Genomic DNA, 14,636 nt, shown 5'->3' with positions numbered 1-14,636 from the left:
CCTAGACATTAGATTGCACTAACCACATAGAAACTATGGAACTAAGGACCTCATTCAGAGCCGCTCGCAAAATGCGAGCGTTCGCTTTGAATGAGGGCGGCCGCTTCTCTGTAAAGAGCCGGCCTCCTAGCCGCTCGCTAAGCTGTGGTGACCACCCACAGCTTTAGCGAGTGGCCAGGTTGATGGTCGCGATGGTCAAGACCATCGCGACCATCGGGGCTTGCGACGAGACCCTTGTGCTAGGGTCTCGTCTGCCACAAGCCCCAGTGAGCTTTTGGCTCTAATAGATCTTGTGATCTTGTGATGTCAGTGGGGCCGGCCCCAAATGGCAGGCGTTCCTTCGGTCGATGGTCGTGATGGTGGACGGCACCAGGCGGCTGGACAGCTGAGTAAGCCTCAGCTTGCTCAGGCTGGCCGGTCTGCGAGCCCAGCAGTCTGCGTACGTCCACACAAGTCTCTGGGCTGGCCACTCCCAGAAAAAGGGCGGGCACGCCATGTTTCCGGGAACACCAGCCACCCCCACACCGTCCCTTAAACACCTCTGTCTGTCAATCAGGCAGAGACATTCAAGGGCTAGCGTGCGTGTTGGCAGGACCCATTCTGCACATGCGCAGATTCCTGATAATCGGGAATCTGCGTTCAGCAGTCCAGTAGCGTGCACTGCTGAATTAGCCCCTATATGCGATTTGTTCTGCTGTATCAAAGCATCAAAAAGGTGTATATTTAAGGATTCACAATTTGGTTTTATTGTGCTTGTTGTAAAAATAAAATGCCAGTTGTCACATAGTCAGTTTTCAGCGAACCTGCTGATACATTGTGCCTCTTTGTCACTAAATAAAAAGCAGCAACAAAAATGTATATGACTGACTTAGTGTATCACTTCATAGGACACAAATTAAACAGTTTGAGAAGGCAATTTCATCACGCAAAGGAAATACAGTACAAACACCCACAAGGCAATAAATATCATCTTCCTATATATAGCATCAAGATCTGTACCTATATGTCTTTTGTATAATGCTTTCATGGGTAAACTCAATGCAGAAAATAATATGCTATCTATCGACCATTTTAATGTAAAACCCCTCAGCTCTTAAACTTCATTCCTTCCTGACATTGCGCAGCCATGGGCATCTGACGGACCAAATAAGAACAATTTCCACTTTCCAAAGTATGCGCTAGCCCAGGAGATTTAGTTTACAAGCTAATACCAGCATCCAGTGTTTAATACGCTGGCCTGACAGCAATCAGTTATTACAAGGAATAGTGTTCCAAATCGAGGTAATAAAAAGAAGTCAGATTGAGTTAAGGTCACAGCTTCTCACTGGAGGAAATGCAAAAAACAACTTTGATGCAATCATCCTGACATTTAACACCACAAATGCTGAATGGTGCATAGATCACACGGATTCTCAGTTCTCCAGGCTTCTTGAATTAGAGTCTATTAGGTTTCAGACCACTGGGATATACAATAGGAAATGTATTATTCCTACAAAAACTAGCTGCAGCTCTCTGATCTATGGAATATAACTACTCCATCTAATAAATAACCAGATCCGATATGACCTATATTATTGATATAATTTATGCTGCACATGTAAATCTTTTTTCCCTGTTGTGTAGAATGAATTACAGAAAATGATTATCAAAATTCCTTTTGTGCCTCTTCTTGCATTTCTCTTTTGAAACACATAAAAAAGGTGATTCTCATATTCAATATTTTTCGATTGAAATTTAAAGATAAAAATGGGCCCAGAAGCCCTCAATCTTCAGTATCAGGGTCAAACACATGATTCTCAAGAGGGAATATTTAAATTTTTGAAACAAAACACTTTCAAGTTATACTCCTAATATACTGTACACAAAATACACATACAATATATCAAATAAAAGTATTAAAGACCAAAACACTGTTAATGTATATATATTTGAACTAGATATCTTACAAATTTAGATCTGGTTAAAAATCAGTTTGGTTAAGTTAGCTTGGTGTTAACTCTTTCATCTATGCTTTATCAGTTGCTTTTATTATTAGTATATTTTAAATTGTTTTCTAAACATTTCTAAAAGAACAGTTCTAATGGAGCTTTTTCTATTTGTGCAAAGGGATGTTATTGTTGTTACTGCATTTGTTACTATCATCATCCCAGCTGTATTCAAAAACTATACATTTAGCAAAATGCAAATTTACAAATAAGGAATGGCCAATCCACAGAATGGAGAAGAGAATGGAACTCGTAGATAGTATGGCCAGAATGGTTATTTAGATGCTAAATGTTTGCATGAAAGTTTGCTATGATTTTCTCCCTGATGTTACTTAGTCAGCAGTAGCATTCCCATTGTGTCCTTCATTCAGACTGAATATACACACATAACAATTTTACAGATACATTTTTATTAAATGAGATCTAACAAATAGTACTATGGCCCAAATGTAAAAGGCTCTGATTTGCTGATCCCAGTGCAATTTCAGGGATATAGGGGTCTATTTATCAAGCAGTGAAAAGTGTGGAGAAGTGGACCAGTGGAGAAGTTGCCCATAGCAACCAATCAGCTTTGAAGTAGCATTTATCAAGTACAGTCTATAAAATAATAGGTAGGAGCTCATCCACTTCTCCACGCTTTTCACTGCTTGATAAATAGCCCCCATAGCCACTAGATTTAAATCAACTACTAGTTTTAAGGTAAAACCTGGTTGTTTTCACCGTAATACTAATTGCCACTCTAATCTGGCTGCTATATTGCCGAATCCGGCCTATTACATTTGGGCCCATGTGTGATACACAAATGATCATTTAGAAATGTGAACATTCAAATTATGATTAACCAGTATTGTACTTGAAAAAAATTGAATTGTTAAGGGTGTGGACAGATGGAACAATCCTAATTAAGCAATCCTATTTCTGCAGATGCACAATATAGTATATGAAACACATCATTAGATGAAAGTGTCCAATATTGTCTTAAAAATGATTGTTTGTATATCTGTATATTAAGCTATGGATCATAGAGAGAGGGGAGGAAAGGGGAAAGAACGGGGGTGATGAGAGGGAAGGAAGAAGAACCGAGGGTGACAGGAGGAGCAGGGGAAAAAGCATGGTGAGTCGAGAGGGAAAGGGGGAAGAACAGAGGAAGTCGGGAGGAAAGGGGTACGATGGCAGGAAATGGGGAAGATCTGGGGGTGAGAGGAGGAAAAGGGGAAAAAACAGATGGAGACAGGAGGAAAGGGGGAAGAACATGGAGGAGACTGGAGGATAGGGGAAAGTACAGGGGAAGATGGGAGAAACATGGGGAGACAAGAGGAACAAGGGAAGAGAGTAGATGAGAAAAGAAAAGAAATATCCACACAATAGCTAGTGACCTAGCAAATGTGAGGTCTAAAATCTTAGGGCCTGATTCAGAGCCGGACGCTCTGACCAGAGCGCTCGCTCTGAATTAGGGCCCTCCTCCATTAAAATGGAGCGTCCTCCTGGACGCTCGTATAGCTGTGGGTCACCACCCACAGCATATACGAGCGTCCAAAAAGATGGTCGCGATGGTCTTGACCATCTCGACCATCAAACTTGCGACGGAGACCCTGCGGTAGGGTCTCCCTGCCACAAGCCCTGGAGTGATTTTGGCTCTATCAGAGCCAAAATCACTCCCACTGACATCACTAGTGATGTCAGTGGGGCCGGCTTCAGACGGTAGGCATTCCCATGGGAACGCCTCCGTCTGGCAGGCACGCCCACCAAAGGGGGCGTGCTGTCAATCAACATCGACAGCACACCCCCTTTGGTGCAAGACCCGGAGCGACAGCTTGGCTGTCGCAGTCCGGGTCTCGCGCATGCGCACGACGGAGCTCCCTCTGTCGTGCGCATGCGCAGTGGGGAACATCGACCCACTTGCGAGCGTACTGCCGCTTGCGAGTGGGTCTGAATGACCCCCTTAATTTGTAAATATATACAGGTGATTATGTGAGCCCTGCTTGTTGAAAAATGCAAAAACTATTTACCCCATAGAATAGTCAATCTCAAACATCTTAATAATATTTGTCAAAGAATAGAACATTTTACATGTATGTTTATAAATACAGTATGATTGTAATTTTATAGCAAGTGCAACCAAAGCTATAATTTTCCTTTATAAAACCAGCACTGGGAAACCATAGAAGTCACCGCAAACTTTAATTTACATACAATATTTGAAGAGTTAAATATTTTGGACTTACCAATTCCACACGTCTCCGACATGCCTCCATTTCTCTCTGTAACAACTCGCTCATCTCAGCTTTCATCTCCTCCATACGGAGCTGATAATATTTAGCATTCTCCTTCTCTCGGGCCTCGGAGTCCGCTGCATTCTCCAACTCTTCACCCATTTTTATTACACTGTCTCTCAAACGTAGAATTAACATCTAGATACAGAGACAAAACAGGATACCAGATATGGGGATGACTGAAAGGCAAATTTACATTTCTCAAGAAATAAACAGATTAGAATGTATTCAACTGATAAAGAAAATAATTACTGTAAACCGCTGCTCAGTAAATGCCATAGTATGATGGTACCAGCTGGCATATAAATGCTATCTATTCCTTCAACTCATAGCCACACATGCAAAATAACCTGTACAGTGTATGCACATATATACACACCTAGAAAGCTTATAATGTTTTTTTTTTGGGGGGGGTGAGGGGGGGCACTTTTGCCATCTGTAATGATACAACAGCCGGTATTGAAGGTCACAGATGTTAGGGGTCCAAAATCATGTGAAGCTAGACTCACTGCATGTATGTAAGTGTCCAAACAGCTTCCCATGTAAAATGTAAGATAATTACATAAAGCATGTTTGCATCCATGAAAAAGCTTGGTGACCTCCACAAAGGTAGAAAACATCTCCAAGCTTTTCAGCCATCTGCCCTTTTAATTAAAATATCATGGGGACACATGATACCATTTTGATATTGTGTTTTTCCTACAGTATGTGCAAACAGCTAGATATGTACTTCTTCCTTGGGAAAGGTATGTATATGAATGTACAGTGGGTATAAGTTGTTCAGTGCAGCGTGACGTAAAAGAACTTGAGTCTACTGAACTCTCTGGGAGCATAGTAGGTTATATAACATTTGCTTTTAATATGATAAGATAATATTATTGTTATTTGTAAAGCGGCAATAAACTCAGTTTAAGAAGCATATACTGTAAATTTACAAAGCAAACTGACAACCATACAAACTTGGCTTGCTAATAGGACTGCATTATGACTACTTTTTATAAATGAATACCATTATTTTTGTAAATAACATGCATTTTAAATACTAAGAGTTAAGCTGGTCTCTTAATTTTACTTTGTTTTACATATTTAATTGCTCTCCCTTCACATGATAAAGTGTATTTCAGATATCAGCCCTAATTTGCTCATCTCGTACTAAACATCCTTCTAAGAATTGTCCACCTGAACATGCTCTTTGTATTTATTATTCTGATTCATAGATCACACATGGCCTCATCAAGTGTATACAAAATACAGTATGTAACATGACTGTAAACCTGGGTCTCCAACCTTCCGCAGTCACATTTAATAGTGTACTGCAATTTTCTCATTCATCTTATGCATTAAAATAAAATAAAAATAAACTCCATGTTTACATAAAGAACACCTTCACTCTTCCACATTAATCAGGTATTATTCTCTTAATAAGAACACCCTACGTGTGGTATTTTTAGTTCCAGCTTGCTGTAGATAGAAGTACAGTAATGTCCACAGCCTTAATAATTAATGTAATACATGTCTTGTGTTTGCTGTTATCTCTACTGCTATACTTTGTTTATACAAGGTGTCAGTCAACGCATTCAGTGCCTCACTTGTACATTAACTATGGACTTGATTTTCAGTACATGGAGTCAGGGCCGGATTGAGGGCCACATGGGCCTGGAGCTGAAAATGACCAAGGGCCTATTATGAGAAGCAGAGGAGGCGTGACCAGTGCTGTGTGGGTGTGGCCAGTGCCATGTGGGCGTGTACACCCTTATACTCTCAGACCCAATGTCTCCCTAAATATGTAAAAGAGAAAAAATGCTTAAATTTGTCAGGTAAATATAAATACAATTTTACTACTTATGATTTATGGCCGACTGTGTGGAGAGCAGATGGCCAGTCAACATCAAGTTGTCATGACAATGGGCCTATTTTTATGTTGAGGCCTGGAGCTGTAGCTCCATCCGCCCCATTGTTAATCTGGCCCTGCATGGAGTCACACTAGTAAGAAAAGTGTGCATAGTAATAGCAAATATAGATCAAATGAGGATAATAACAAGTTGCAGTATTTGTAAAAACACACTAAGGGGTAAATTTACTAAGATGGGAGTTCTATTTAAGAAGTGATGTTGCCCATAGCAACCATTCAGATTCTACTTCTCATTTATCTAGCACCTTCTAGAAGATAATACCTGGAATCTGATTGGTTGCTATGGGCAACATCACTTCTTAAATAGAACTCCCATCTTAATAAATTTACCCCTAAGACTACAGCAATGGTATTAAATGAAATAAAAATAGCTAAATCTCAGAAATGAATGCAAATGTGGATTCTCACTATTTGAACGTGGCTGTGTTTCCTGATGTGGGCCGTGCTAAAGTTTTACCAAACACATAAGAGGATATGAGAAAAAAAAGATAAGAAGTTAAAGACTGTTTTATAAGCATGAGATAAGTTAAACCACAGAGTGTCTTTCAGTGTTGCTTCTTTAAATGAGGTTGTGTAACTTTTCCTTTAAAGTTGTGTTTAGGTCTATTTGTTTCAATAGCATAATGATTTAGAGGATGGGAGGGGTTAATGCTTTTTCGTGTTGATGGTACAGATGAACTGCCTCTTTATTCCAATGTTTTTGGGTCAGAGGTGTTATGCCAGTGCTTCTTGCTCTGAGGTAAGTAGCCCTGTACCCTCTAAACATTACACTGTTGTGCCAGCTGTGAAGGTGCCCATGTTGTGGGAAGGGCTTCTGCCAGTCACCTCTGTATCCCCCTATGTATAGCGAGTTGGGGCAGGGGGTTTTTTGCTTGCGGGGTCTTGGCTATATAGTAGGTTGCTGTTGACTGCCCCTGAGGCTGCTTTGACTCGACTGCGGCAACATTCAGTGCAACTTGGACTTACAACTCAGTGTGCAGGCAGGAGTGTTGGGGCTAAAATATCAGAATGGCTGGTCAGCTGGGCTCTGTTTCTTTCAGAGATGCTGCTAGGAGGACATTTTTAACGCAGTCAACGGTAGCCTCATGCAGGTCAGCTGTAACTCTTTCTCCCGCTGAGTTTCTGGTTGCTCCAAGAGAGTTGGTATTGTCTTCTTCAAGATAAAGCTGGCCATACACCAAACCAACACTAGTTGGTTGGTTGGAATGAAAATCTGGTAATGTATGGGAGCAAATGACAATCAGCAATTTGCTCCCAAACACCAGAAAACACGAAAAAGGTCATTCAGGCAAGTTGGTTACATCTGTTTGATTTAAACAACTTGTCTGAACAGCAGCTTTGTCAGTTCTCCAGTGTTTGGGAGCAAATGGCTAATTGTCATTTGCTCCCTTGCATTGCCGGATTTTTATTCCAACCAACCAACTAGTTGGATGGTTGGAGGAAAGTTGGTCTGAAGTCTGAAGCTCGAGCAGCAGTCTCTGCTAGTACTGTCATGTCTGGAAATGTCTGACTGGGTGGGCTTTGATGGTAAAGTGTAGAGTTGAACACCAATGGTTTGATCAGTGTGTATGAATGTTATATGTCTTTGTCCATTCTTTATACCACCCCCATACTTATTAATTTGTCAATAAAATTTTAAATATTTAATGCCAGCGTTGTTGTCGTGTTTTATTTCATACTGAGAAGTTGTTTAGAGTTGCTAATGTAGTTAGGTGACATTTTTAGGTGCAACATGAATAATACATCATTGGTGAGTTTAGAGAAACTGAATGCACTTTTAGAAGGCTGTGGGAAATTAAACCAAAGGGTATTTTTGAGTGACTTTCTTTAAATAATGTTGTGTCATATCCCCTTTAAAATTTGGTCTAGGTCTATTTCTTACTGTAGCCCAGTGGTGTCAAACTCGGGCCCTTCAGCTTTTGTGGGACTACATATCCCAGCATGCCCTGCCACAGTTTTAGCATGCCCTAATAGCAAAACTGTGGCACTGCATGTTGGGATGTGTAGTTCCACTGCAGCTGGAGGGCCCGAGTTTGACACCATTGCTGTGGCATATCAATTTAGAGGGTCGGAGGGGTTAATTCTTTTCAGTGTTGGAGATGCAGATTAACTGCTTCTTTGTTCCAGTTTTTACCTTTCTCCAGTTTATAATTTTACGTTATTTGTTGTGTTGTTAATAACGGCTTAGTGGTTGTTATGGGTAAAGTCCTTATGTTTAGTGGGTGTGTTCTCCTAGCATATGCTGACAATTTAGGCCAATTTTTCTGTCAGAGAAATGGCTACAACACCCGATTGAGTGGGCTTTGATGGTAAGTGGAAAGTTGAACACCAATGTTTGGTTCAGAGTGATAATGTTACATTCCTCCCAACCTCTATGAGGTGGAGGTTGGGACAATTACATGTCCCGAAAGTGTGAATCCTAAATTAGGGGGCATGGCTTAGTGAAATGGGTGTGTTTTTGACATGCTGGAGATTGCCCACCGTTCCGGGAGCTGCTGGAAAGCTCCCAGACTGTCCCATGCGAATGCTGCAGGAGGAGCTGGAGGAGAAAAGACGCCTATAACTGCATCACAAATCCAAATGCTCCAAGGTTCCTCAGATTGGCCCTCGCAGCTTTGTACTCGGTACTTCCAGAAAACGTGAGCAACGCCCCCATTTTCCAAAACAGAGGCCGGCACCACGCCCCCAAATGGCCACAGCCTGTTAATTAAGCTGTATGTCAGGGGCCACTGCGTTTAGCGATGCAGGATCCATTCTGCACATGTATAGAACAGGTCCTGTGCATGTGCAGATGCCCCAATATCAGAGATGTACGCAAACCATTGGGTTTTTGTACAATTCTGAGGACCAGGGTAAATAGAGTTTGAAATGGAGTCTGTGTAAACACTGAAGAAATACATACAAATAGAGACTTTACCTTATACCTCACATACATAGGATCCACTTGATCCTATGTATGTGAAATATATAAACTCCAATGAAGGTGGGGATATCCTTTAGAAAGTCAAAAAATAATGTCTGATGCTTAATAATAAAAATGATCTGACATATAGGAAATTTGAGACAATTTGATAAAGGCTTAGAGTCCTAGCTGGCATCTCTTCATGGACACATGGAAACCAATAAGCTTCTACATATTGCCTAATATGGAAGGCTAGTGTGTGCCCTGCCTCTATTTTGCTATTTACTTTCCTTCCCGGTCTAGTTTGTTGCCTTGTTGGTTTATCTTACCCAGGGCTGTCTTAACAGCAGTGTGGGCCCTGGGAAAAGCAATGCATCCAACCCACCCATTGTGCCCACAGTAGTAATATAGTAGTAGTAGTCCCCCCAATGCAGTTTCCCCAGTAGTGGTACCCCCTATGCAATGCCCCTTATATAGTGCCCCCAGCAGTAGACCCCCCATGCAGTGTTCCCAGTAGTGGTACCCCTTATGCAGTGCCCTTTAAATAGTGGCCCCAGTTGTAGTCTCCCCCTATTCAGTACCCCCAGTATTACCCTTTATATAGAGCCTCCTGGGCCGGGCTGCTCTGCATTATGGAAGAGACGTCATGACGTCTCTCCCATTACCCACTGCGGGAGCCGGAAGATGGAGCGGCTCCAGCAGTGGGAGCAGCAGCCGATGAGAGTCTGTCTGACACTCATCAGCTGCTAATACAAACACACAGCTGCCGGCGCCGGCGGCTGTGTGTTTGTCTCTGTGTAGTGCTGATCAAACTCTGGTCAGCGCTACACACGCAGTGCAGCTGTGTCACAGAGATACAGACAGTCCGTGGCTACAGGGGAAAGGGGGGTCGCTCATCACAGGGGGGACACAGACTTTACTATCTGGCCACGGCTGCAGGGGAAGGAGGGGGGTGTCGCTCGTCACGGGGGGGACACAGGCTTTTACTTTAAAAAACAAACAAAAAACATTTACTAACTGGCCGCTGCTGCAGGGGGCTAGAAGGTCCCTTGAAGCTTTGGGCCCTTGGGCAACTGCCCTAAAAGCCCAATGGAAGAGACGGCCCTGTTCTTACCTGCCCCTTCTTTATATTTCTGTATTTTCTCTGCCAGAAGCTTATAAGATTAATTTGTATTAATGATTATTATTAACTCGCAAAGTTCAATATAATAAATTTTTGTTTACTCCATTCATGAAAAATAGTAGGTAAAAATATTGAAACAAAAAGGCCAAGCTTTAGACTGTCAACTCTACTCACCTCAAATCTTTTAATCTGAGCTCTTTGAAACTCCAGCTTGTTTTCCATATCACAAATCACTGACTCTTGCCGACTCACAATGGAACGCTCCACCATAGACTGTTCCAAATATGCAATGCGACTCTGTGCCACCTGCAACTGTTTCCATTCACAAAAACATTAATAAGTTAACGAGTACAAACATGCTTGGTAATAGCATTTCTGAATCAGTCTCAGTTACTAGCTTTTTCTTACGTGATGTTTTAGAAGTATGTTGTGTTAGAATCAGAATCACCTTAATGACTTCATAGTGAGATACAAAACTTCAAATCAATAGCGTCACCTTAAAGTCTACAGCTTTGTTCTTTGGGATGCATTTAATATTTTGTTCTTTCAAGCTGTTGTTCCGCAGTAGAAAAAAAACATTCAGCAATAAAAATCATAGACGCGGTTCAAGATTTCATTAAGTAGCATCGTTGACCAGATTCATATTTATGAAGGTAGTTTGGGAATTAGCAGAGCAGTGAAGATGATGAATATTCAATTACTCACAATTATAGGACAATAAATTTAGGGATCCATTTCTAAGAGAGTCAAAACACTAAAATGCAACTTTGAGAATTAAACTCAAAAGTGCAAAAATAGGCAAATCAATGGCATAACTGAAATAAAATTCATGGAACTTTAGATTTCATTATACGAGGGTTGTCCAAAAAGTAATGCCTAAATGCTCATAACTTTAAAATAATATGCAACATTTATTTGAAACTTTGTCAGTTTGTAGTTTGATATGTCTGCTAGCTATATATGTATTTTTGTTTAGGTAGTCCAAGAAATACCATGGAATCCAAGATGAAACAAATAGCCATCATTGACTTTCTGGAAAAAAAAGTCTGCAGTGCTACAGAAATCCACAGAGACTGAAAAAAGTGTATGGTGAGCATACAATTGACTATAGCAATGTCAGAAGGTGGATGAAGTTTTTTCAATCGGGAGAATCATCCATGTGCGACAAACCTCGTGGTGGCAGACCATCAACTGCAGTGACAGCAGAGAACCAACACAAAGTCGATGCCATGATTCAGAAAGACCGTCGTGTGACCATCAGACCATCAGAGATATCAGTGATGAACTTGAATGTAGCCATGGCACAGTAGAAACACTAATCAATGATTTGAGATATCGTAAAGTGTGTGCTAAATGGGTTCCAAAGCAATTAATAAGGCCCAGAGGGTGGTAGTGTACAATGACCTTTTGATCAACTTTGAAGCCAACCCTGAGACGTTTTTGGAAAATGTCATTACAGGAGATGAGACCTGGGTATTCCTTTATGACCCAGAAACAAAGGCCCAATCAAAACAATGGAAACACCCAAGTTCACCTAGGCCAAAAAAGTTTAAATCACAGTGATCCGTAAAGAAAGTTATGGCCACATTCTTCTGGGATTGCCGAGGTGTTATTCTCATTGATTACTTGGAACCAAACCAATCAATCAACAGTAATCGATACATTATTACACTTAAGAAGCTGAAAGAAGCCATCTGCAAAAAAAGGTCAACAATTCCACTGTCAAATGTCATCTTACACCACGACAATGCCAGACCTCACACTTCGATGGCAACATCTACGGCCATTGCCAAAATGGGGTGAGCAATAATGCCACATCCACCATAGTGTCCTGATTTGGCCCCTTCTGACTTTCACTGTTTGGCCCTCTCAAATACTGTCTCCGGGGTCAACATTTTGAAGACATAGAGGTTGTTAAAATTGTCATACGTTCCTAGGTCAAACACCAACCACTGGAATTTTTCCAAAGTAGAATCACAGCTTGGGTTGAGAGATGGAGAAAATGTTTGAGGGCAGATGGTGAATATTTTGAGTAAAGTCATTCTGTTACTAAGACTTCAAAGTATTTTACTGCAAATTTTCAAATCTGTATCTATAATAAAATTTTAGTTGTGAGCATTTAGGCATTACTTTTTGAACAACCCTCGTACTATAGACTGTAAGCTTATATAATGGGCAGATCTCTATACCTTGTTTCAGTAATATATATATATGCCCAGGCACTCCAGCTTACCACGCAGCCAAAGCTTGCTCCGGTGCCCTCCTCGGGGGTCAGCACCCCCAAATACACTCCAATAACACATGATGCAGCACTCAGAGACTTCCAAACAGTGAAACCAATGGTCAACATTTCGCGGACCATATCCTCTTCCTCAGGACAGCATTACAACACACAGTGTGACAAACATGCAAATATATAGTGTAAAATGGATGGATGAACGGTCGGTGGGACCGAGGTTCCCTCGGGGGGATGAGGTTAAGTTTTGATTGATATTTTACAATATATATTTGCATGTTCATCACACTGTGTGTTGTATTGCTGACCTGAGAAAGGGGATACGGTCCCCGAAACATCGGCCATTTAATAAATAGCCGCACATTGGGTTCACTGGTTTGGAAGTCTCTGAGTGTCACCTTGTGTGCTACTGGAGTATATATATATTATATATGTATATATGTTGTGTTAGTGGAGGATTTAGAAGCACCTTATAGTACTCAAAATAAATAATTAGTAAATATATGTGTATATAACACGGTGATACATGTATAAATTGGGTTTCTTTAAGAATGCCTCGCCACTAAAGAAAATACCCATTTAATGTGCCAACACTTATTCAATCAAATCAATAAAACAATATAGTGCATATTCTTTGGTGAAAATAGTTGCATATAGCAAAGTAACATAAACAAGATAATGGGTTTCAGTAGGAATGTCTCTCCCCAAATATAGTACCATAATATCGTAGTGCAACTCTATTAAACTTGTTAACAGTGCACACAAAAAAAATACTTTTTCCTACAACCAATGTTCCACCGTGTTCTACAGACACATCACACACGTGATAATATAGATTGCGTAGCAGAACTCCACCTTAAAGACAGCCTTGCACAACCACATAAAAAACACTTCCCAAATGTATACATACTGTATACTGTATGTGTTCTCATACATTGTTGCTCAAGTTGCAGCAAATAGCCATTCTCGGTGCTCTAGATCCTGGGCAACTCAGCCAATAGTCTTTATGGCTTAAAATATGCCTGTTATTTACATAAATAAAACAAACTGGGAGGGACAAAACTACTATGCTAGATTGCAGTGACCAATTTGATGTGCTATATTTATATATATGTGTGTGACTGTGGGCCTGATTCAGACCCACTCGCGAGCACTGAACGCTCGCAGGCGGGTCGATGGTGGCCCAGTGCGCATGCGCGAGACCCGGATAGCGACGGACAAAACGTCGCTCCGGGTCTCGTACCAAAGGGGGTGTGCTGTCGATGTTGAGTGACAGCACGCCCCCTTTGGAGGGTGTGCCGGGGGCGTGGCTGCCCAGACAGAGGCGTTCCCATGGGAACGCCTACCATCTGGGGCCGGCCCCACTGACATCACAAGTGATGTCAGTGGGAGTGCTTTCGGCTCTGTTTGTGCCGAAAGCACTCTAGGGCTTGCGGCAACGAGACCCTACCACAAGGGTCTCATCGCAAGCCCGATGGTCACGATTATCTTGACCATCGCGACCATCTTCCTGGCCGCTCGCTATAGCTGTGAGTGGTCACCCACAGCTATACGAGTGGCCAGGAGGCCGCTGTAAAAATCAAGAAGGACGGCCCTGATTCAGAGCAAGCGCTCTGTCAGAGCGTCCGGCTGTGAATCAGGACCTGAGTCTGAAGCTGTGAGAAGGGCCCCAATGCAGCAGCTGCAGCTTTTTCTCACAATAAGTTCCGCTGTGCTTCCTCTGCGACTTTGTAGGTATTTAAAACTAATTTATGTGTGGTTAAAATTGCAGCCCAGCATCTGTAGCACACTTTGAGTGGTGTGTCACTGCGTCTGCAATGCAAAATGTGAACAAAATAATAGTACATTACACCTCTCGGAGCATCTCAGTTGAGCCAGGCATCTCATTCCCTCTTGCATATAGATGCTAGGTGTATTGTATGAGGACACATCTGTATATCCACACAGAGAAAAGAGAAAATGCAGATGCACTTTTTTTTTTAACTATGTAACACCTTATTATTATTTTTATTACCATTTAATTATTATCTCTCACTTATTTAACAATATCAATGCATAACTGCTGCTTCTTACTAATCTAACACTTAAACCTCTCACTCGTGTGATGTTTTGGGGTGGTTGGGTTGTGCTGGCCTGGGGGGTCCTGTGCCCTAGACTTGAACCTTAGTGTTAGGGACCCACCTGATGATGAGGTCACCTGGACGC

At 41.6% G+C, this 14,636-nt stretch overlaps 1 protein-coding gene across 1 annotated transcript in view; it reads right to left on the bottom strand.

The window, feature by feature from the left end:
* The window catches only part of MYO18B (myosin XVIIIB), a 586,172-nt gene that overhangs the window by 107,797 nt on the left and 463,739 nt on the right, over positions 1 to 14,636 (bottom strand). The window contains exons 39-40 of the mRNA XM_088467895.1: positions 10,370 to 10,507; positions 4,211 to 4,396 (exon numbers count right to left, since the gene is read on the bottom strand). Coding sequence (XP_088324021.1) covers positions 4,211 to 4,396; positions 10,370 to 10,507 — 324 coding nt within the window. The remainder of the gene's footprint in view (positions 1 to 4,210; positions 4,397 to 10,369; positions 10,508 to 14,636) is intronic.

The sequence above is a fragment of the Taudactylus pleione genome, unplaced genomic scaffold (assembly GCF_031769625.1).
Source record: "Taudactylus pleione unplaced genomic scaffold, aTauple2 ptg000078l, whole genome shotgun sequence".
NCBI lineage: Eukaryota > Metazoa > Chordata > Amphibia > Anura > Myobatrachidae > Taudactylus > Taudactylus pleione.
The sequence above is the reverse complement of the archived record's forward strand: the minus strand, read 5'-3'. Positions and strand labels throughout refer to the sequence as shown.